This window comes from Cyprinodon variegatus, unplaced genomic scaffold, assembly GCF_000732505.1.
Source record: "Cyprinodon variegatus isolate N-32 unplaced genomic scaffold, C_variegatus-1.0 Scaffold144, whole genome shotgun sequence".
NCBI lineage: Eukaryota > Metazoa > Chordata > Actinopteri > Cyprinodontiformes > Cyprinodontidae > Cyprinodon > Cyprinodon variegatus.
In genome coordinates this window covers 68,857-94,622 of record NW_015150597.1, presented here as the reverse complement: position 1 = coordinate 94,622, position 25,766 = coordinate 68,857, and the positions used below count along the sequence as shown (strand labels likewise).

General features: G+C 38.6%; 1 protein-coding gene across 1 annotated transcript in view; it reads right to left on the bottom strand.

Moving 5' to 3' along the window:
• The window catches only part of LOC107086154 (exostosin-1b-like), a 50,357-nt gene extending 26,710 nt beyond the window's left edge, over positions 1–23,647 (bottom strand). Inside the window, exons 1-4 of the mRNA XM_015376936.1 lie at positions 23,529–23,647; positions 12,668–12,761; positions 10,098–10,205; positions 7,240–7,359 (exon numbers count right to left, since the gene is read on the bottom strand). Of these exons, the coding sequence (XP_015232422.1) occupies positions 7,240–7,359; positions 10,098–10,205; positions 12,668–12,761; positions 23,529–23,647 (441 nt within the window). The remainder of the gene's footprint in view (positions 1–7,239; positions 7,360–10,097; positions 10,206–12,667; positions 12,762–23,528) is intronic.
• Between the last annotated feature and the right edge of the window lie 2,119 nt (positions 23,648–25,766).

Genomic DNA, 25,766 nt, shown 5'->3' with positions numbered 1-25,766 from the left:
TGGGAGTTTATAATGAAAATATAAGATTAAAATCTTGCAGAGAAAGTTATTCATCAAATTAAATGTTTATATTGAAGTCTAGTTTTCTTTATCGCCTACGTCTCTCCATCTATTTCTGTCTAGACTTGCTTATCATGTTTTGATTGCTCAAGAAATAAGTGAAAATGTTGGCAAGGAGATTAGAAATTATAAAACAAGAAAAACAAGAATTCCTTTCCTTGGTCCACTGGCTCTATCAGGGAAAAAACCTTCCTAACATTCCAACAAAGTTAAAAAAGTGAAAAACAAAAACAAACCCTTGGACTTTGTTTTCCAAGTCTGAAGACGTTTTGCTTTTGATCCAGGAAGCTTTTTTAATTCAAAATGTCTGGAATGGCGTTGAGTTGCAAGCTTTATAGAGTAGCCCAACAAAGCCTTGTTATGGCTTAGAAAACAGTCAAATTGAACCGGAGAACAGGTCCACCCCTTAGTAATGGGGAGTGAAAAGGGGAGTCGTTGTTGGCCTGGCTGATGAGGCGAGTTGTTTTGGTTCCCTGCAAGGCGATGTGGTTTGAGATGATAGCTGGAAGGAATTAACACTATTGCTGCATTGTCAGTTTTTCAGAGCTGAGAGAACCTTCCCTGTTTAAGGTTGATTTTTCTCTTAACATAAATGGCTTCCTTCACATTCCTTTCAAAACTATCATCCGGATGACTGAGAATCTTCTCCACCAAAACCTTACCCTAACATTTCCTCTGTGAGGGAAGAGGAACCAGCTAGATGTTCAGTCATTCTGGCCCACATGTTATGGTTTCAGCCATCATAAAACATCTGCTCCACCTCTGGCGTATCTAGAACTTTTTAATTGGTGACAACAAATTTATCTTGGCCATTCTTCATGAATACCAACTCTGCGCCCTTCAATACGGCTCAACTAACTTTTTATCTTTTCCTTCAGGAACGGCTACGTAGAACAGTTAGCATAATATTAGCGTGGGTGCTGTTCAACCAAAGTGAGTCATGCTGAAAATCAGGGGTGCAACAATACATCAATCCAGATTCCAGTATGATTAAATGATTAATGATCCAATTACAGAGATGTAAAAATAGAAACATCAATACACAGTCTTCCCTAAGATCTGCCTTTGTTTTGTAATGCAAAAGGCACAAGACTATAGTGAGATGGTGATCTATTATTGTTTTTCTACAATTGGAAGAATGCTTTAGAGATCTTTTATGTGGGTTGATATTAGTAGAAACATTCATCACAGTCTTGTGAAGTCTTGACAGACTTTGTGAAATCAGCAAATTAATAAAATCAAATCGATATAATGTGGTATCGTGATAAAAGCTGCAGGTTTACAGCCCTAAGCTTACCTAAAGTTTCCTATATCATAGTTTCATAGTGCTCCATAGTTTCTCCTCCACTTATCCAGAGGATTTCATTCAGCAACCTTGTTTGCATCATTTCCGTAGTTTTCTACTGAGAAACACTGAGGTGGTCAACTTAAGTATGAACCTGTTGGTCCTGTGAAAAACGATTAAACCTGACGTTTAACTCAGATGTCCTTGAGAGAAGGTGAAAGGTGGACATACGCCGGCAAAGATGGATGTTTGGTTTCCCTATTTAAACATTTATTTAAACGATGCAACTTTAATTTGAAAATAACCTCAGATCTTAATTATCAGGTGACTAATCAGACTAAAATAAATTAGCATAATAAGCTAATGTAACCAGGTTATATGACTACTTTGTTATAAATAAAAAAATATGTTTTCTTACCAACAGTCTACATGTCACCTGAACACTCCATCTATCCAGAACATGCAGCTTAAACCTTTCCACTTCATTTCTTCTTCTTTCATATTCTTTTGTAAATTATCTCCTTTGTTATGTATTTTGCAATCTATATAACTGCAGGTTAAAATTGTAAGAATAGCTTAGCTTTGCACCACCTTAAAAGCAGCTATTGATGGCGTTGAGAGTAATATGTTGCTGGCTTGCCTCACCAAGTGAAGTCAAATTAAACGAGTTCTCTGGTTATAATATTTCCCAAACGGGTCAGATCATGGAGCAAGAAGAATGTGTGCCGATCAGGCGGGGGGGTCTCAGCTGTAGTGGGACAATGCAGACAGAGTTGTCAGCTGTATCTAAGCATCAGTCTGTCAAGCCTGCCTCAATACTTTCTCGGCCCAAATGGAGCAGTCAGTCAAACGATCCGACGGGAAAATGGGCACGATTTTCCTCCGCTGAAGCTTGTAGACGCCTTCTGCTGAACAGGCAGGCGGAGGATGAGAGATATTGCTGCTGTGCCCTTGAGCCAAGCTAAATTGCTTCAGTAAAACAGACACAGGTTTGTGGCCATGTTTTATAGCAGCTATTGAATAAGGAGGTGCCTGGCTGTGGCGAGGAAACTCAAAAGGTGAATATATAGCCCTGAAAAGAGACAGAGAGAGCTTTGTGAATGCTGTTCGCACTTCAGAGCTAATAATACAGAGGAAGAGGACGGTGCTGGACTAACTAACAAAGCAAAATAAAACGTCCTCAGAGGGGAAGTGATGTGAGGAAAGAGAACAACAGCACAGTGTAAGTTTCTTTTACTTTTCCGAGCTCTGTCCCCTGGGGGCCAGTCGATAACGGTTCGCTTCAGTAGAACAGATTACCTAAGAAACCCGTCGACTTCTCTATAAAAAAAGCCCCGGCTGCCACCTTCAAACCCCGCAGCCCTTTACACCTTATGACGGGCAATTCTGCTCGCTTGGCTGCAGCTCCTCCCCCGTCGGCGGCCCTCAGTCGGACATGATGGACGACTCAATCTCACCTCAGAACAGCCACCATCAACCAATTACAGCGTGACAGATAAATCCTGCTTCTGTGGGAGCACGCTGCGGACCCAGCTTTAATTGGTGAGTTTAATGGCTGTACCGGCAGCACGGCTCTGATGATACCGTCCTTGTGATTGGTTGAAATGCTGCTGTCCCTGACAGAAAACAATGCATGATGGGTTAACTTTTATTAGCTCGCTGCTGCAAAATACCAGGTATAGCCTTTATATTGGGCTACGCTGATGAGCTGCAAGATTTAGCCCCTATTGTCATTGAATCAGGGTTAAAATAAATAAAGAAATAAGTTAAAGTAATATATGGTGGAAAGAAAAACACAATTAAAGTAGCGTGGCATGAACGGGACAAGCCTTGATTTGTTTGTATTTTTGTTCAGGTGTTTTTCTCCCTATTGATAATATTCCACAGAAAGATTATATAAGCCATTCAATAAAGTTTTTTCAGTATAGTGGAAACTACTACATTTTCTTGTAGATAGCCGTTCATATTAAAGTTTTTCTTAATAGTTCAGTTAATTTTTTCCTCCTTTGCTTTCCTCTAGACTTTTTCCCTCCATCTAACTTTAGCACTAATTTGCTGAGTTGCAGCGGTCTGAAAAAAAATCCTTTTTTTGTGTTTTTTCCTTATTGTGGAGGCTCAAAGTTATACTCACCTGCACAGAATTAATAAGCAGTTTTCCCATAAAACTGTGGTAGTGTGAGAAGAACTGATTTTTAATAGCTTTCATGTAAAACAGTAAATGTCTGACCGAAAGAATTTTAGCTAACTTCACTTGTAAGAAATAAATGCTTAATATGCATTAGTATTTGTTTAATAAATTACATTTTTTAAATGATATTCTAATTAACGAGGATGCATCTGTAAATGCTTTGCATCCACAGATCTTAGCTGAATATGCTTTCGCCTCAGAACTGCACAGCATAATAGGTAGAAATAATCGGAGCGGCAGATTGTGCAGATTCACTTACACAAACCTACAATGTCACCCATCATCTGCAACCCAATTTAAATATGTCACCTGTGCTCCTTTTTGCTCTTTCTTGCACATCCTTCTCTCTATCCCTCCCAGCACCATTTGCTTCAGGACATTTGGTCAGACTGAGTTTTTTTTTTTAAGCCATCAGTGCATTTAAAACAAACAACCATTAGTTGAGTGAGTCCAAAGCTGTCTCAGTGTCACCTTGCACTTCGGAGCAGAGTGATGGCGTGCTATGCTTGGGTGCAGCCATGTGCGTCTGGACGTCTTAACATATGAAGACGTTCGTTTGACTCTGTGTGATGGGTCGCAGGGAGACGGGGCTTTGTATCAAACATACCAAACATGTTGAGCCAGATCAAAAGTTTGACTTTGAAGCTACAGCTTGTGTTTTGTCTTTCAGGAGTGGGTGGAAATGGGAAGTTTGGATAAAGGGTTTGAGTAGTTGCAGTGTTCAAAACCGTAGCTTTGGCAGCAATGTGGATTCAAAAGAATGAGAAAAGGAAAACATCTGGAAGATTACAAACAGAAATGAAGGAAAATGTACAAGGCACTAAACCTTCACTCCTTTTTTCACAGAGACTTGTTTTGTCAACTGTTCAAATCTCGTTTAAAAGTCAGAAGCAAACCTCTAAAGAAATCGTGAGAAAACCTAAACAATGAATGATTAAGAGCACTTAAACAACAAAAAGAAATTCAGGATGCTTGGTGAAAAAAGGCTTTTCAGAAAGTAGGGATGAACCAGGACATCTGCTCATTACTTCATGACTTGTTTAGAAAAACATAAATTCAACCTGATTTGATGTGGATGTCCACAAGAAGCAGTTTTTCAGAGCACACTGTCAACCAAACGGGTTCCTGCTGTTGCAGTTCAGCTTTGGAGCAAAAGCAGATGCAAAAGGGAAACAGAAAAGGGAAAATTGGACTAAAACGTGGAGCAAGAAAATGTTCGGTGGTGCCGGTGTACGGCGCTTCTGTTAGCGAGCCCCAGGGCAGCTGTGGCTACAATGTAGTATTGCACCATCAGTGTGTGAGTGAATGACTGAATTTAGTGTAAAGCGCTTTGGTCAAGTCTCCTACCTATATAAGCAATATAAAAGTACAGGCCATTTCCCCAAATAATTGATTAAAATGCTAAAATTATATCCACCACATGAAACTCCAACCAAGAAAAATTCCATTACTTAACAGAGAAAGCTAAAAGTTGAATTCCTGCCAGTCACCAGGTACCCAAATGCTAACTACAGGTTATCTGTCCAGAAGGAAAGCACAAACCTCCAGTTTATTTCTAAGCCCCTTTGCTTCCTTAAGTCAGTACCAATTCTCTAAAGTTTGACTGATATTCACACTCATTTTGCTTCTTTCTTGTTCTTTTTTCTCAATTCTATCAAAGAGCTACCAGGAGCTGGCAGTGCCTGAGCTCTGTCTCAGGTTACTTCAATCACCTCTTGATGCAAAATCTGTCAACACTGAAAAAAGAAATTATTTTTTATGTGCTTTAAATGGGTCAACATTCAGTAAAGTAAATATTTTTACTTTGCACCATTCGGAAAGTTCTATAGATGTATTATTGTTTTTTTTTAATCTACTGAATTCAGCTACGACCTGGGCAGAGATTAGGAGCTAATTTAAGAGTTTTCAGCAGAAGACCTCTAAATAAGTTACATCAGAGAAGCTGATTGTTGACGAGTGTTTATAAACGACAGGAATAAAACAAAAATAAAACAATAATTTAGATCATTGCTTTGCAGTAACCTGACTACTACTCTGCCTCATCTAAAATCCTATAAACTTCTTCCTTCTCATTGTATAAAAAAAAAAAAAATCGGCTTATGTTACACAAAAAAACAAAAATAGATCCACTGGAAATGTGTTAGATACACCAAGACACACTATGAGGGGAATGGCATTACCAATTTTGCACATTCATATACCTAAATCTTTGCTGGTTCTTTTTGTATAATAATTTAAAATCCGTTAGACTGGGAGGGTTGGCTTCTTTAAGCGTTATTTTCTTCTGCTTCTGTCTGAATTGGATTCAACTCTAGATTATTCTAAGCTTTGACAATAACCATTTTATTGCATCTGTCTGCAGTTGTTCTCCTTGTTTGAGGCCTTTGGCAGTCACCAATCTTTCTATCTGCATTGCCCATGTTTTACTCCATCCATGTCCTCAGGAACTAGACACAGATTTCCTGATCAAGAGAAGCTCTTCCCACAGTATGATGACACCTCCACCCTGTTTAACAGCAGGTAACAGTGAACACAGGAGTAAATACTGTATGGTGTTAGCTCTCCCTCACACATGAAGGTCATAACCTTTAGATTTGGTTTCATCTGATGAGAGCCTCCTCTTTCGCATGTTGACTCTAATCCCCACATTGTGAGAAAAACTGAAACTTAAACTAGTGTTTTTTTCCCCACTCTTGTATAAAAGCCAGGTATGTGTGGTATATTAGCTGTCCTACTGATGCCTGCTCCTCTAATCAATCCTCACATGGTGTGTTCATGTGGACCGTCATGTCTTGGTAGGATTTGCAGCTGTGAAATACTGAACAGACCTCAATGAGAGATTCAAAGCATAGATTTGTTTTTAAGTGGAAAATTTTCTCCATGACCTTAGTGGTCATTCATATACAATAAAATAAATACAGTCCTTCATAAGTACTCTTGTCTTGTGAATGACCCTGAACCGTGACGCTATGAGGCACAATCAGACCCATCAACCTCCACAATCACTTATCTTTCAAAGTACAGGGACAGAAGGTTTTAATCTAGGATAAGAACGTCATGTTCAGAACCTTTTTTCTCAGAAAATATTTCTGACTTTCAAAATAATAAGAGTTTTCTTTTAAAACTGATAATCAACCTGCATTTTACGGTGTGACTGGCGAGACGTCATTTTATCAACCTGAAAGAAAGACTTTATGAAAACCTCAATGAAACCCATTATTCAAATTTAGGATGATTTGAAAAATGTAAAAACTCTTCATACAGAAAACCTTCAATTTTACTGACTTGATTGGCAGTGATGTAAACAAGTTTGGAGCAAAATAGGATTTAAGGGACACTGGATTAAATCCTTCCAAATGATTCATTTTTAAAATTTCTCAAGATTATCATGAAACCAAAACCTCCTCATTTATTTGACAGTGAGGATAACAACAATGCACTATTAATGTTTTTGGGAATGAAACTCAAATACATTATAAATGAAAAGGTTAGATCACATTAATAGAATTTGTAAGACATTTTTCATTAAAATGTGAAGGATTTTTATTCCATCCTGGCCTGTTATTGTTACTGAGTCTGCAGAGACACTAAAATCCCTCTAAGATGGTGAAAAATAAAGAAGCAGAGCACAGGAGGACAAAGAAGGCCAAAAGAGCAGGCAGCTTTGTGTACGTAGCAAGTTTAGATGTTTGCCTCCACTCCTCACCTCCAGTGTGGTCAGCACTATCTTCTCCACAGAGGAGAAGTACGCCTCCCAGAGGAACTGAGTCTGCTGTCTGAGGGACAGGATCTTATCCTGGTGGATGGAGCGCACGGTGGTAGGAATCTGTAAAACAAACAGCGCTCCGGTAAAGCTCAGCACAGCACACACTGCCAGACACAGGCAGGACATTCAACAGATTAAATAACTGCTAAAGAAGGTCAAACATACATCCACAATAACATTTCATTTTTAGCAGTTTGTAGAATAATTCAGATAATCTGAAGAGAAGTTCATTCTAATAGCACCAATGTTTACCCATGAAAGTACATAGAACAAATTAGCTAAAGTACTTTGAAGAATCTTTATCTTTTTTTACCCTGAAGGCAGATTTTTCTCCTAATAAAATTAGATCAAACAATTTGTTTTATAAAATTTTTGTTTAACTAACTAAGGATTCATAATAACAACTAGGAATCTTCTATTTCCTAGACAGCAAATTGTTAGCTTGATTACTAGTCATAATAACTGAACATACAAGTCAAGCTAGGAGGCTAGGTAGCAGATTGTTTTGCTAAATCTGCTACCTAGTTGTTAACTTTACTTTTAATTGCATGGCTTTAATCAATAGGTTGTATTTATTTATGAAGCTAGCTTACTTTGCCATGTCCAGAGTTAAGTTTCATGTGTAAAACATTATGTGCAAAAGTCCAAAATATGGGGGCTAATCAAGAAATACACTGTTACTATTCTGGGAGAGTTTAAATCCCAATAGTGAGTATTTCCTTTAAAAACTTCAGTATTCAGCGATTCCATAAAATACTGCCTCCTTGTGGTGAGGCAGGAATATTATACCGTTCTAAGCGTTGCTACTAGTGGCTTGTGCACCAAAATCGTAAAGTAAAGACCTTTTGGAAAATAACTAAATTGATTGCCGTCTCGCACACAGGGGCTAGACAGAGCGTGTGCTGTAGCACCTACTAGCTAACATGCATGAACAGGAACATTGAGTGAAGGTTAGTATTGAACAGATTTGGAAAACTTAGATGCAACTTGGGCTCATTCTGACGAGGATCTCAATAGCTGCTGTGAAAAAAACCTTAAATAATAAGCGTCTTTCTCTCAGATAAATTGCTAATGAGGCTGTTTGACAGTAAACTGCACAGTTGCAACATTAGACTTAGATTCATCTTTATTTATCCCTATGGGTTACTCCTTCAGAGAAATTCTTTTTCAAGTAGCTTACGTAAAGTAAAAAGGGCAGAGTTAAAGCAAGATGCCGTTTAAGATAAAAATAAGACAATATAAAAAGAGTTGATATAATACAAAAAAAAAAAAAACATAAGTTGTAATATCCTAGTTTGTTTCTATTGTATATTAAATATCTTAACAGTAAAAAGCTAAGGAAAGACTACATAATTGACTTGGATTATTGCACTTGGATTGACTTGGACATGTAGATTTATTATGGAGAAAATATGATAAGAATGTAATATATCATGGTTCAACTTAATCGATAGAGCTTTTAAATTGTTGTGTCATCAACACAAAAAGAGAGGCTAAGCAGTTGGTTTATTAAAGCACCTATTAGCTTAGTTGCTTTAGCAACAGCCTAACAATCCCATACCTTGCTGCAGGGGGCTGCAAGAAACCTGGATCAGACCAAAAATCAAATGGCTATTTCAGCTGCTCTAGAGGAACTGCCTTAAGAGATAACTATTTTATAAGTTTTTTTCCACTTGTTTTCCTCTCTTCAAGGCATGTACTTTAAAAACCTGTAAAATGTACCAAAAGTTTATGAAACTTTAGGATTAGCCAGAAGTGCATGGAAGGTCTTCGTATCACAAGTAAGTGACAGAAAATAATGACCATGGATTTTTATGCATCTGCTTTTTCCACCTTTAAGATGTTGATGCTTGAAGCAGCAGGTGAATTCCCATCAGTCAGGATCCGGCTCTGGTCAACATCAAGCCTTCATTTTTGTAACTTCAGGTAGGCTTTGGCATTTTGGAAAATACTTTAATTTGCTTTTTAGCTGTGAGCGGGATGGCAGGATCAAGCCTGCTTCCACATCTGAGTGGCGACTCTGAGGGGTTCACTTACTGCTCATCCAGGTCTCAGCAAGAAAACTAATGAGGATGTTTACTGAGACATCAGATGTCACCTTCGAATTTGACCCCATCAAGTGTAAAGAGCAAACCAGCAGCTACACACTGGTTTTGAAAGAAAAAAAAGTAGCTTTAAAAGGAGATGTTATTTTGGTGAAAAAAAAGAAACTAATGGATTATTTAAATAAAAGGAACCAAAAATATTCTTTGTTTTTAAGAAAATGCTTTTCATAAGCAGCATTTTGCATATTGTATGATAATAACTACTAATATAGTCATCAGCCTCCTATACTTAAATATCCCAATAATAATGTGGTTATTTGTTCTGCCTCTATTATATCTGAATTCATAGCAGCCATCTGAAGAATATTCCAGGATGATTGAAGCACATTTGGTGCTGCACACACCGAGCGCCCCATGCCAAACAATATGATCACGTACTTTATTCAAATTAAGATTTAATGGGCATATAATTACTTTTCTCCCCATGAAGCACAGGCAATTCCCACCAAATTCATTGGCCTGGTCTGCTTATTTGCCCTCTCATAACAAATTGAAGGCGCTGAGAGACATTTTGAGGGACTCTGTATGCTGCTGGAGTTTTCGTGTCTCTCATAGGCACCTCATCTTAAAACCAAACCTGGATTTAGAGCCTCGGTTTGGGTTAGTCTACTGATTTGGCATGGTTTTTTTTATTTTTTATTTATCAGGTGGCACCCCCGGGAGAAGGGGATAGAGCTGCGAGGGAGCCGTTACCTGCAGCAGGAGCCTCTCGTCGCCGATGACTGCGGCAGTGTTCCAGTCGATGATCTCTGAAAAAGGCAGCTCCCAGCCGTTGCTCAGCATCACCGGCACACATGCAGCCTGAGACACACAAAGAGGGAAGCCTTCATTTCTGAATCTGTTATATCTACATAACTTTCTGCAAAACAAGCTTCCCCAGCTTGTATGGAAGCTTAGGGTGAATACTTATTATGAAGCAAAAAAAATGTTTTTTTATATCAGCAGGCATCAATATTAAGCAAACATTACGTATGCATCAATGTTGCAGGGATCATAGTAACTCAATATACAAGAAAAAGACCCCTGACCGCAGGATCCCAGCTCCTCGATAAACAAAAATAAATGTTCAGTCAAGATAAAGATCAGAGTAATATATAGGCAGAGATAGAAAATATGGAAGATTCATCTGCTGATATGCTAGGGTGCTTTATTTGCAATGAAAATAAAAGAAATGAAAGGCAGCGTGATACAAACCAAACCTTTGATCAACTCTCACAAAATCAAAAATACACTAAAAGAATTTCTTAATTATTTGTTTGGCATCTCTTTAGTTGATTTCTAAAATATCTTTAATCATTCAAAAGCCTCCAAACATTGAAGGAGTAGAGCGCGCTCAGAGGGCCTGAATCCTTTGAACCTAATATCGAGTGTTCATTCAGCCTTTGTGTTTGCCTGTTTTCTTCTTTTTTTTTGCCACATCAGTTTGAAATGGTAACATCAGGAGCGGCAGAGTTTATTACTCAGAGGTGGTGAGCTGCAGGAATGATAAGGAGAAATGGGAGTTCAAAAATGAAAAAAAAAAAAGATCAAAAACGGCAAAAGAAAGTGGATATACAGACATAAAAAAGAAATAGATGAAAAAGGGCAGATAGAGAGGATGAGTGTGACCTTTGGCAGAAGGATGCAGGGAGCAGGTGGTGTGTGTGCGTGTTTGGTAGTTTGATGTAATGACAGCCCTGTCACTCCTGGGTCATAAAGGTGTCAGCTGGAGCTGAGGTGGCCCCTGGGCTCCGGGCACGCAACCGGACACGAACGCATCCACAGCAGGAACGCCTCGACCTCAAAGAAGAACGGCATTCGCATGCAAAGCTCAAAAGCCTGCACACTCGGCACCCTTCATCTTCAACGGCAGGGTGGGAAACTGATGGATCATGTGAGTCAGACAAATGGAGAAAGGAGAGAAAAGGGCATATTTCACTCTTGAGTGAAGTGCGGCGTGTCTCTCTGTCCCTGTGTGTGTGTGGCTGCTGATAGTGAGATAAGCACACTTCTGTGGGTGCGCTCTGTGGACAGAAGTGCTTGGAAAGGAGAGGTAAAGGACAGTGCAGTGGTGCCGCAGAAGAGTTAGAGAAATGGATGAACGGACACGTAGAGGGAGATAAGTGATGCTGGAGGAAGAAAAAATGATTCATCTGATTCCAATAACAGAAATGAGAGCCGGATTTTCGCCTCTAATCCTGTGCAGGTTCTACCTAATCTAAAGAAGCTCAACGCTGCACCATTCACTGCTATAAGGTGTGGAGCTCCTCCTACCTGGGTGGCACACCATGTTAGCTGCATAATAAAATAAACATTTCAATTCTTATCTTTACAGGATGCCAGAACTCTTAATTCCTCCAAATAAAACATATTTAAGCCTATACCTTTATTTTGCTTCAAATAAGTTGCTTCAGTGTCTTGCTAAAGTACCTCTTGAGCATTTTTATCCTTGAACAAAACATCAACAGGTTTATATTTTTTTATAGACTAAATCATTGCAGTGCATAACTGTGAGGTTGAAGGAATGTTCCAGTATTTCAAATCTAAAGCTCCCCTACAATGAAGATTATAATTGAACCCAAACCTGCAAAAAACACATAATTAACATTAATGTTGTTTCCACAACAAGAATAAAGCTAGAATAAATCTTTAACAGATGAGAAATTGCATTTTCCAGAGTTTATCAGCAGGAATCATTAGTGCAGCACAATCTTTGGTTTCTAATTACTAATTGGAAGCGATAAATCAGATCCTAACTTCATTGGTTTGGATACAGTAACTGGAGGAAAGGTATTATTTCCCCACTAATGTTCACCCCTATCACCACATCTTGTTCCTTTTTATTTAAGGTAAATACTGCTGCACAAACAACTGTGAACAGGATGAGGTCCTATTTATCTAGGAAGCTCATTTTCTATATAATTTATTTTCAAAGTTCTTCAGGTTTGACATCCCTTTACGTCCCTGTTAACAACTTTAGTTCTATCTTTCCATTTTCACACAGACCCTGATCCCCAACAGTGGCGTTTCTTCATTCTCTGGTAAATATTTGAGATTTCTAATCAAAAGAGGATCAAGTGGAAAATAATGGCAGGGAAATTAATTAGCAAGCTTTTATTTGATAGGTATTAAAATTCAGCTGCGAACTGGAGGCATGACGTTGGTATTTATTATTCTTTCTAGTGATACTGCTTGCAGGGTTTTAACTTACAACAGAGGCCATGCTAACTCAGGATGCTCTGGGTTTGTGCCGCTGTACTTTGTTTTTAAAAAATAGTTTTTACCTGCAGCGCTTCCAGGAAGCGAAAGGAGCCCAACCGTCTGCCCCGGGGCACCAAGCAGAAGGTGGAATTGTGGAGCATCTCCTTGTAGTCGAATCTGCACAAAAGTAAAATAGACAAAAACGATCTGTGAGTTTACAGTCAGAACAGCTTCAAAGGAAAATCTGCTGCAATTACATTTACTAAATCTCAACTCAGACACTAAACGGTAGTTTTAAAAGGAATAGAGTGTCTATTATTGGTTGTTTTAATCCCATTTTCCATTTATATACAGTTTCTTTAAGCTTTCTTTATGTCTTCAGCCACTTTGCAGAATAATGTCCTACTCAACATCTCTGCTTCCTGCCTCCCTCTGTCTCTCCTCCTCTTCCTGCAGCTCCCTGATCCCTCCTTTTCTCCAGTGAGGTGTGTCTTATTGCTCTCCAAACAGGGTGATCAACCCTGCCAGGGGTAATGAGCTGAGAGTGACACCTGCTTCCACCACACAGCTGGCTCTGTCTCTGTGTGATAAACTGAGGCAGAAATGAAGAGCGGTGCATATCTGTGCATCAGTCTGTGTGTTCATGCTACTGTTCTGTTTTGACAGGTGTGTGTGTAAACCCCATTATCTTAGATGGATGGTTTCATGGAAATATTCGGACGTGGAGTGCCAGCTATTATTTTTTTGTCTCAGAGTTTCTTCCTGTTTTCCTGAACTGCAGCTAAATAGTCTTTTTGAATATAGAGGACTTTACCACACTGTGATGGAGACTATTTTCTACCCCAACTGCTACTGGTTAAAATATTCTTCTTTTAATTTTGTGGAAATACTGAAAGCCTTTTTATTACCCATATTTGACCCAGTAGAATATATTTCATTCACATATCTTGAATCGTGTGCCGACTTTAAAGTAAAAGCTATTAAATGGTTTCAGTCATACCAGTCAGATAGCAGTTTTAGTTTTCCAATAAAAGTCTCACATGTGGGGTGCTCCAAGGCTCAGATCTAAATCTTTTCCTTTTTCTTTAAAGAAAAACCTGAAGTATTTTTATGGTCAGAAAGCAAGATACCACTCTGTATCCATATCCTGTTCAGTGCATAAGTTGATTTTTTTTAGAAGGACATTGCTGCAAAAAAAAAATTACACTCGATAATGATAAACTTGCAAAACAGCAAGTCCAGATCAAAGCACCTTGGCTTTTGGTATTTTTATTGATTTTTATACAGAGGACACCATGCTTGTTTAGTGCCAGCGGGAGCTAGGCAACAAAAAAGCATGAAATATTGTAGATGCATTATGCATCTGATTTTCCAAAAACAACAATTACATACTAATAACTTATATGGCTGGTTGGCTTAACATTCAATGTCCCCATTGCCCAAACTATATAGTCATATTTAGTTGCCTAACAAGAAAAAAAAAAAAAAAGCATGTGTTTTCTCAACCGCAGTGCAGAAATCCATAGACTAGAAGTGAGGTCTAATACAGTTCATTTTTTTTCTAGAATAATTGCTGATTTCACTTCTGTTACTTTGGTTGTAAAAAAAGCATTAATGCAAACATGATAGTAATTAAAGGTTTATGACAATATAATGTTTGCAGTACGGCTGTCAAAGGCATCGATACTCAAACACTGTATCCGGATACTAGTTTGTTATGGTATAGATACTTATTACAGGTTTTATTTGCATATTTTTCTTATCGTTAATTTTAGATGTGATTTGCACATGAAGGTAACACCTTAAAAAACCTAAAAATATTGCAAAATGTTTATATATGTGGGTTATTTATGTTGCATGATTTGCATTCCTGTTTAACAAATAGAATCTGTTGCATGTTGAGATTGAAAAAGGGGAATTTTGTTGTTAAAAATATTTTTTTATTTTGCATTTTTGTATCCCCATGGTATCAAAAATGATATGGGGGTATCAAATAATTTCCTATTTTGAATTCCAGTATTGTGAAATCCCTAGATTGCAGAACGTTTTATTTTATGAAGAAAAAAATTCACCCATATCTTGATCCCACTGGACAACCTGTGTGAGACCTGAGTTTTAGAGAGTTATTTACAGCTGGGAAAATGTTCACAGAGGACCGCCTTTTAAAGGAGCCCAACGTTATATATATCACTCTCACTTATATAAGTGAGAAAAATTTGTTTCATACGGCCTTTTGGCAGCTGAAGAAAATCTCCATAACACCAGTTTAAAAATCATCAGCCAAAATTATACCAACAGACAGGATTCCAAACAAGCATCCCTGAGGATCACCATTTCTAATCTGCTGTATATCCAACCATCACAGCAGCATCTAGTTATAAAGATGCATGACAAGTTTAGTAACTTTATATTTTTGGCAAACCTATGCATTGCAAAATGAAATGAGTTTTCTTCAAAATCTGAATGTAAAACTCATCATTATTCTTTTTTTTCCCCCCAATGTTAGAGGATTTCTATATTTATTGTCTTAGGATATTGAAATTAACAAAGACAATCTGTTTATATAAAAAACTAAATCAATTTTTTTCATCTGAAAAGATGGCTTAAGTTGGCCTTAAATAATAGCTGTCCTTTTCTTCTGTGGTTTGTTTTATTAAATGAAAATGAGCCCAAAGGCCCAACAGGTTTGAGGTTAAAAGACTTCAGAGGCAGAAAATCATTTGTAATAAAACTGTAATCCATACAAGGTGAAGGTTACAGGACACCTGGCATAGATTCTGCTCCATTGATCATGCTGTGGATGTACTCTGTGCAGAGGTGTGACAGTGGTTGCTGATGCTGCCTCTGGTGCAGTGTGATACATATGGATTCAGCCGAGAGGTTAAAAGCTCCTCTTCCTTTTGCCCAAAGACAAACAAAAGAGAGCGCTGAACGTGCTGGAAGGAGGCCGCCCTTCGTCTTCTCTTCAGCTAAAGCCTGCTAATGTGTGGGAACACGAGGGCCTGCGATAAAAATCCCACCCCCGTTCACACCTACGTGTTGCAAAGCGTTCTCACAAAAACGAACGCAGAGAGGACAGGAGACAGCTGCACGCCCTCGCACTGACGTGCCGTCACCTGTCGGCGGAGACGAAGAAGCCATCTTAGCCCATATTTCAACACCAGCTGTCTGCCTGGACACAGCGTGAGTAAGTTAACAGCCCACCAGATAAAACCGGCATCTGAAGGCTATGAATATAAATGTGGAGTTTAACGAGCAGCAGAAGTTTAAGCAGGCAGTCCCACGTTGAATATAATACACACTGTTTACAGGTAGAAAAGTTACTTCATGTACACAGAGGATAAGTTAAAGCCTCTGGAGAAAAGCACAGGTTTCCTGCAAACATGATTTGACCAGGAATTGACAGTCGATTACTGACATCATTCACCTAACAGATCATTTTCTTTTCACCGAGTCTCAAAGATGCAGAAGCCTGAAAATAGGGTAAAATGGAGGGATATTTTCTTTTGCTTTCTTGTCACCGATGTCTATTATTTTGTGTGATAAAGCAGGTCTTCACTTTCATAAGAGTGTGAAAACCACCAATGGACTTCAAATTGAGACATAGTGCTTCGATGCAAACTTTGATTTTGCATAAACTTGCATCTGTTTGTAAATAAGTGGAATTTGTGTGTAGATGTATTAAAAAATATTACAACCAGATCGGTTTTAGTAGCCCACATTTTAGAGAATGGAAAAACAAATGTACAATAAATAAAGTCAAAAACAGAAAATACAAGAAAGGCAAACAGGAAAGCAGAATACGGCAGAATGAGCTCTGAATCTAAAGCCTGTTCAGCTCCTGAACATCTTCAGTCACCAACAAGAGCATGCTACTACACTGCCATGGTAACCTGTCATTAAGAGCTTTCATTTGCTCAGACTTAATTACACAAGGATGTAAATCATCCTGTCAGGATGAGAAACTATTGGAGAGGGAAGGAAATGATATTCTTTTTAGGAACAAATAAGCGCTACAAGTACAATAGATCAATGGTGCCAATATTTAGAAATGTATTCAGTTAAAAGCTGGTAGTGAATGTTGATGTTTCTTCAAATGACATGAAAGGAAGTTGTGTTTAGGTGTTTAAAAGTTGTGAAGATTAATAGTTGAATTTTAACCAGAGCATCAGAATGAGGAAGATGTTGGTCTGGATATCTCAGATTCTGCTGATCTATTGAGTTTAAAGCAACATTTTTTTCCCCATGTTTAACTTCAAGTGTCAGAAAAATAGAAAAAATATCTCAATTTTAGTCATAGTGGGTGAAAATGCCATATTGGTTCAAGATGAAATAGGAAACACTGGTTTAAATAACTATTTGTTAGAACCAAGCTTAGAAGGAAATCCCAGAAGGGATTGGTCCATTAGGGCGACAGGTCCCCCCTCTAAATGAAAGCAATTCTGATAATTAAAAGTAAAACTCAAGTAATCTATAGTATCAATATAAAATGCTTTCACATAGTTGTAACATGAAAAGGGCAATTATTTCCACTTTTTCTTAAATCAGCCTTCTTTTTATTAGCTTTACCGTTTAAGCAAATAGGCTGGTTTATGATGGTTAACAAACTGAAGCCAGTACGCAGCTTAGCAGCAGTCAGGGGGAACACAGGAGGAGGAGAAAGGACGATGATAAAGAAAAAATGGATGAAAACAGGCAATGAAATAAAAAGGAGAGATAAAATAAAACCATTAAGATGTTAATGTGAGATATAGGCCTAGATTTTGTTTTACAGATTTTCTAGATTTGTTTTTATGAAGTCTGTTGAACAGAAACAACAGTTTTTTTTAATATCAGCTGTGTAATGTCTAACGGATTGTGTGAGAATTTCTATAATACACAGATTGTATTCTTTAATAAAAGAAGCGGGTCTGTTCTGGAACCTCAAGTTGGTATGAAGGGGGGTTATGATCTGTCGATATGAGTAGTTCAATCTGAATTCATGTTAGGTTAGGGGGGCAACATGGAAATAATAAAAGATAAGGAAGTGCCCCCTTTTCATCATCTCCAAAAAAAAAAAGAAATCCAATGACCATCCAATGGAGTCAGGGGAAGTAATAATATTAATAAAGAATTTTAAAAAAGCAAAAAGTAAAAAAAACAAAAACAAATCTCTGTTACAGCCTAGTTCAATTCCATACAAACTTTAAGGCCAGATTATGACCATACATTTAAATAATTCACATCTTTAATATTTAAAATGGGATCTTCCTAAAATGACCAGGAAAATAAACACCCAAAAGTAATAAAATAATCCAAATGGGAATACCGATTTGTTTTCATTTCACAAAACATGACATTTTAGAAACTGCAAGCCAAGTCCCTTTCAAGCTGCTGCATTTCAAAATTGAAAACCGTTCTAAGCATTAAGGAAGCAGAAAAATGTTTCAGAATAGATGCAGAGGGACAAAGTTAAAGTTTAGTTTGACTGAGCTACAGTTTCCTCTTGTTTCACCTCTGCCACACAGCAGACATCTAGACTGTCCTTCCGCTTCAGGGTGATGAAAACATACAAGCCTGATAAGTCTGACTGTGTACAAGGGAGCAGAGGAAAAAAAAAGAAAAGATACAATTTTCTTCTTATTGGGGCTCTTCCTTGAGGTCTCCTTTCGTGTCTTTGTCTTAATTGTCACACTAATTTCAGTGTCTTCCAAAGTAGGTTTGTGCCTGCAGTTGAGACACAAGCCTGAAGAGGTTTGTGAACACACTTATGGAGTTTTCATTTTCATAAAAAAATAAGTAAATAAACTATTAGATCAGATGAATGATCAAATAACATGTGGAGAGTACTAATATGTGAAAAAACGGTTAAAGGACAGATTTCAGCAATAAAATTGCACTTAATAAACACAAGCATATTGTAGGGCGTGTTCCCATGAGAGTGCGACAGATGTTCCAGTTAAATGCAGTCCTGACTAACAGAGATAGTATGTGTTTGGTGAAGGGAGAAATGAGTGTGTTTTTCCAGGGATCCATCCAGCCGTTTCCATGTATAAACATTTAAGGCTGATAATGTGTGCACACATGTGCAGAGTGATAAATATGAACTATATTAGCATCTGTAGTGTTACATTTTATTCATATCTGTTCCAATACTACATGTCTACCTATTTACCACACAGCTGTTCATAGACGTGTGTGTCTGCATCTGTGGGAACGTATGCAGATGTCTACATGACAATTCTGCTAAATTTTCCTTGTCTGCTGGAAAAATCTGCTATAAATAGGGGAGTGGCGGCCTACTGGTTAGGGCATAGTGCTTTGAATCCATAGATTGCTCCGCGGGGGCCACACAGTGGCAGCCCATCACTTCACAAGAGGATGGGTTAAATGCAGAAGTTAAATTTAAGTTTATTTTAATGCAAAAGTTAATTTCTCCATTGTGAGATCAATAAAGTTCAATTTACTTATTCAATATTTATTTATTAAAGGCAGAAGCTAATTCATTAGCTTCTTAAGGGCTCATTAGCCATCTTATGCTAACTCCAAAGGGCATTCTAGCATGTCAAGTTGAAAAAGTCTGAGTCAAAAAGATGTACAGGCTTAATCTCATGTAGTCAAAAATAAAAATAAAAAAGGAAATTTTTGAAAAGTTTTTGGAAAATAAAATACAATTACAAAAAAGAAGCAGACTTAGCACAAGCTAACTACTTGAAATTTGCTAAATGCTAACAATCCTGGTTTGCCATTCAGGACACGCAAACAAGATAAAGGTGATTTTACCTGTTAAACAGGTTAACTACTGAACCTAACCTATTTTGAAATAAAGACCACTTGATGTGTAATTTGTAACTACAGAAAATAAGTGTGTCTGTGAGTTTATGCAACTCTATTTAGCATTCTATTCAGGCTTGCATAGTTGACACAATCAAGATGGCTAATCAAACAAGCTTCCGTTTGCCAACATTTAGTGTTTATCCCTAATTTTCAAAACCTTTCGACTGATTTTGGCCGTTTAAAAATGAATGTAACTATTAACAAAATACAGTTGAGGTCCACATTTGTGTGACCATTTTTTCTATAATCGTTTTGCTGCTGTAAACACCCGAATTTCCCAATTGTGGGACAATAAAGGGATTTTCTATTATATTCTATAAAAATATATTATGTAATTTCCAGATTGTGAGGAAAATCCTGTGGCTTTCTATTCATCTTTCATCATAACTAGTAGCTACTAGCTATTTTATAAACCCATGCTTTTAATTAGTTAAAGAAACAGAGCAGAAAGAGGAGCTCTAAAGCAAATACTTTTTGATATTCTTACCTCTTTTACCTAAAATTATTAACAACTAAAACCAAACTGCATGCTTCTAAATACTATGAAGGAAACCCAGCTGTCAGTCTGTGGCCTAATGTCTTAATGCATTTTTTTTTTCATGTCTGCTAAAATGCTCAAGCCGCTGCTCCAACAGGATGAAACAATTCAAAGCGAGGATATGTCATCCTCTAACTAATACTTATGTACTGATTGATGAGTAGCCCGTATAGTGTAGGCTGTACTTGAATTAAATTATTTTGGCAACACCATAAAAACACTCCAACAACATATAGAAACTTTTGGATAGACTTAAGATGGATGTCATAAATTAAAAGATACAGGCTCAGACGTGAAATAGGACCCTTAAATCATCAGTGATGGATAAAACTAAATAAAAGGCCACTGCAATCATGTACAGACAAGTGAGGGCTACGTAAAAGTCCATGAAATGATTGATGCAGCAGAGACATTCACAATTTATATTTAAGTCAGCTACAAAGTCTTGGGATAGTAAGAATATCCATTAAACTTTTCTTTTATTAAATATATTTCCATTCTAGAACCACAAATCTCTTATTTATTGGGACTATATACTTCTGAAGAAGAAAGAAGTACACAACACGTTTTTTATAAAGCTTTATTACACATTATTCTAAAAAAAAAAATAGTCAGAAATGCATATTTAGCCTACATGCAGATCTTTTATCATGTATGCCGCATATAGCAGAAAGAGCATGACCTGTTCTTGTCACCAGATAGAAGATATCTGTTAAAAGGTCGACTCTAAGGACATCAGGTCAGGATTCAGACTTTAGCTAAGATAAGGTGGACTGTTCAGATGCTCTGCAAAAATAAACAAAACCGCTAATCTGAAAGCTGCTCTAAAAACTATATCTGCTGTGCTGTTCCCATGAATATCTAAAAAACCCTTTCAAAGTGATGCAGAACATTTACTATATGACAAGAATATAAGAATTTCTTCAAACCACCAATCGTGCTGTAATGCAATTTGTCTACAAAGGCAGGCGTGCTGCAGGTCATTTAGAAAAGGATCTGAATATGAAGCATAACAGGCAGGAGTTATTCTGACAGATGACGTTAAATAGAAAGCAGTATGACAAAAGAATGGATCAAACTGGAAGAAGACCTAAACATGAAAGGTCTTTCTGCCCCGTCAAGAACAGTTTTTCCCTGCAGTTTTTAATCACTCTCACTTAACTCAAATCAGAGCACCTATAGTCAAATAAAAACCCCTGAATCATTTTCACAAACCCTAAGCTACCAGCACACATCCAGAAAATGTGTGTCTGATTTGATGCAGGCCATCAATATGCAGGTGGTGAACATCCCCCTCTACTGCTCATGTATACTAGGTCTATCTGCTGCCAATACATGAGCCATACTTGTCAGGTTTTTCCTGGAAAGCCCCTGTAACCGAGCGAGCGCTGCAGCAGGAGTTTTAAAGCAACCAGGTGTGAGTGATTCAGATGTTCTGCAGGTTTTGTTCATCTGTTTTGGATTTGGGTACAAAAATTGAAATGAGCTGGATGGCAAAGCGTGACTACAGGGCAGACAACATCCCACAGTGATGTGGAAAGGTATTTCCCTCCTTTCCCTCTTTTTATTCAAGCCAATCTGATTAGACCAGGTGAGCTTTGGAACTACTGGAAAACCAAAGCCTGTTTCAGCCCAACATCAAACTGAGATGTTTTCCTTAAGACCGGGCATACATTGTATGATATTTCAAATTGTTGCACTCAGCTGCAGCTTGAACTGTATGATGAAATCACAAGGTTCAAAAGTTCACAGCTCAGAATGTATGTTCTTGAGACTGTACAGCCAGATGCTCTGATGCGATCCAAATGCTCACGCTGCATATCCAAAAACCACACGCTGGCCGAGAGATGGCGGTGGACGGACTTGTCAATCTGGGAGAAATCCCTTTTTTGCACATGTGCAGCACCAATGCTGTAATGACACAACAATAGGCCCATAAGCAACATTATGTGGGTGGGCCCCATATGAAGTACAGCACCTGATAAAGGTTCAGGATACGGCAACAGTTCCATAAATCGGCCAAGAAGATACAATTATGCAATTCTCAGCAGAATATGATCACACACCACACACGGAAAAACTGTGACCTCGCACCTTGAATGGAACCATTAGTGACAGCGCACCACCACATGTTACAGACATTCCAAGTGCTTATCGAATACAGTCCGGGCGGGGAGTCTCCTCAGTATCAGGTTTGTGTAAGAGGAATTTTTCGGATCATTACATCTGCAAAGAGACATCCTAGTACTATTACGTAGGGGGCTATCAGGTGTCAGTGATGGGGCCCCTAAGAGGTCGTAGGCCCGTAAGCACCTGCTGTCTCTGCTTACCCATATTTACAACATAGCGCAGTACTCAAGGTTCTAGTAAGTTCGCTCGTAGACGCTCTTAACTCTACTTCAACAGCAGAATTTTGCCACGAACACCTTATGAAGGCTGACTGAATATCAAACATGTTTGTTTTTCTCCCAACCTTACGATTGTCGGCGCAGTGTTGGTCTAGCGGTTAAAGCAGTGCGCTTGTGCTCTGAGAAGGTTGCAGGTACCTAGTTACGTCCCCACAGTCTGCACTCTGGGTACCTGAGCAAGACCATTAACCCCATACTGCTCCCCGGGCGCCGACAGTGGCAGCCCACTCCTCCCCAAGGGGATGGGTTAAATGCAGAGGTAAAAATTCTCTAGTGTGAAATCAATAAAGTTAACGTATTGCTGATCGGGAGAAGGTAGCAAGAGGCTAATAGCCCCTCGTTACCCCCTGTACTCGGCCAGATTCTTAAAAATTCTAACAACTTGAGAATCAGCCTGAGAAGGCAAAAACCTGTACAGTGTATGTCTGCCTTAAGACTCATTCGTCAAGAAATATTACAGTAAATAATGTTGAAGAGGCTCCAGACCATCTCAGATGACAAAGGCCTGAGTATAAAACCCAGCTAGTGCAAGTTAACCAGAACTGTGGTCCGTTACAGTTAATTCATGATTTAAGAGGTTATTATATTTTCACACAACACCATGCTGGGTTAGATGGTGTTTTCCTCTGAATTAAAATTTTAATTTGAAAACTTTTTGTTCGTATCTTGCAAATATTTGATCTAATGTTAAAAGGAGTAATTATGGCAGGGGGCAAATATTATTTTTTCATCTTTGCAAATCATCACACATATCAGAAGCCTGTTTCTTCGCTTGCAGCTTCACTCCCAGACATCCCCTCTCCCCACTACCATGCCACTAAAGGCTGCTGCATATTTTACAAACACCCTGATAACAAGAGCTCCTCCTGCCGTGAAACTAATTCACGATGACGGCTTTATCCTCGCAATCTTCTCAATTTGTCCTCTCAGATATTTTTGCAGCAGAGAGACGGAGGCAGTTTTTCAGTTACGTTTAGTGTCTACACAGTAGTCAAACTCTTGCCAACTCTTGAGGTCAATTTCATCCCAGACAACTGATTCCTCACATGTTCTCAGGAATATTAGGGAGAGATTTGTTTCCACAGGCAGCAGAATGACTCCAAGCATCACTCTTCATGCTTGTACGCCTGCATAAAACACGCGCACGCAAACAAGAGCTCTCGTCAGTAATTGGCGCTTGACTGTCTGATCTTGAGGATGAGGGGTCCCGGACTCTGAGAACGTTCGCTGGAGACCAGCTGTGCCTCGCTCATCACTTCCAGATGGCCTCGAGACGCCTTGTTGTGCGTGTTGGTTTGCATGTCCGTGCAGACAGTGTGAGACGGTCTCTGATTTAAACATGTCAGCACATGCTCCGCGGCGGTCCCCCCTTTTAAACACCGACACATTTTGTCATCAGAGCCACTGAAACGAAGAGCAAAGAGAAGGCCAGAGATGCCCCCGCTGAGATGTCCTTTCATCTGAAACGCACACACGTGCTCTCAGACAGAGAGAAATACGTTCATTCGTTCCATCCACAGCCCTGCCGCTGCAGGCTCCTTCTAATAAATCGCTCTCCAAACTCTTAGAAGTCTCTCACATTTTGACTCACACTTAAGCCCATGTTATGCATAAACTGCACACACACTAACCTCGTTATCTTTAAAGCACCGCTGACTATTATCGAGGTCCCATCTGCAGACAAAGACCAGCTAACTCCCTCCCAATAGCTGAGGAGAAACCTAATTGCACCTAATTCCTTGTCTGCAAAACACTTTCATGTTTTCCCACTGAAGGTTCATGTAAATCAAAAATAAAGCCTGGGTTCTGATGCCACCTGGGTCCCTAAACACAACCAGTTTTCACAGCCTTCAGTGATTATCAGCTGCCTTGTTATTTCTGTACATGACTGGGTTTTGGCAGCCGTCGCCCCAGGAAAGGATGTTTTAAAAAAGAGCTCATCCAGTCTTGTCATTAATGTTCATCCATCTTTCTCTCTCTCTCAAAGCAGTTTGATCATGGCTGTAAAGTTTTTCCTGTCCAACCGATCTGTAAAAACCAACTAATGCATACCATCAATCATGCACATCTGCTTCCCTCAAGAACGCTTTACATCATGGAAAGTTAAGACCAAAGATTTTTTTAGTTCAAGAGGTGTTGGAAAGTTCATCCTTCTTCTTAGAAGGTGTTAAAAAAATAACTTCTCACCACAAATCATGGCCCCCTTAAGCCTTTTCTCTGGTACAAATTAACACAGAGATAAACATATACTCACTTCTTTTTCTACTTTAATGTATTACTTTTACTAGAGGTCAACCGATACGGTCAGCTGGTAGTTTTGCCTGATATTACCCAATGCATTCAGGAGCCATGCCCTGAGATCAGGCTAAACAAATACACCAGAGAGCCCTCCATCTGCTGTCCTTTGGTAATGTTTCAACTGTTCTGATGATCCATAACTGAGAGTTAAGGTACCTCTTTGTGATCGGTGGACCCAGAAGAAAGATGGACATGGATTGGTTGCCTGGGTGAAGGTGACGAATAGGATGTCGCTGCTGCAGACTGACTTATTCTCTGCTCATCTAAACACCTTTGACTAAGAGGCCTACTGCATTATGACCAAGAAATTTCAGTTCTAGTTTTCTCCGGTTTATTTTAATCAGGGAGGTATGGTCTTTATTTTTTAGAAGGTTAGTTCTAGTTGATATATCAGATGTTGTGAATTGGTGCAATATAAATACACTGAATTGAATAGAATAGATACTTTCTGTTGTTTTAGACTATGGTTCAGGCTGGACGTTACAGATTCAGTATCCCTGGCATCATTGCAACGTCCCAATAAAAACCATCTCCATCTGGGTTTCGCAATCTGATAACAGAATATTTTGGACGAGCCGACTGAGAAGTCATGAATTTACTTATAAATGAATAAATACAATTAAATCCTACATCAGAAAAAAAAGTTTGATCAGATAAAGGTCATAGTTGTTTTATTGCGCAACAATCGCTCCCCTTCTGTTAGGGGAGCTCAGAACACCATAGAGCAGCACTCTAGATCAAACGATCCATTCAGTGGTGGACCGGGACCTCTCAAGTTAAATTTGTACAATTTTGACAAAGGCAGTTGGCGCGGAGCAACTTCAGAGTGGTGTGTATAGACACATTTATATATATCGAATTAATACTTGGGTTAAATGTTAATATTAACAAATGTTGCCCTGACCGCAAAAAACAAAATCAAGGATCAGTTAGTCTAATGTCAAAATAATCTGCATCTGTTTTGAAAAAAACCTATATTGGTTGATCTCTACCTCTTGCATCACATCACAAAGCATTTATGGTTTGAGTGAAGCTAACTGGTCCGCTTCAGGGTGAAGCTAACTGGTCCGCTTCAGGGTGAAGCTAACTGGTCCGCTTCAGGGTACCTAGATGGGTTCACCT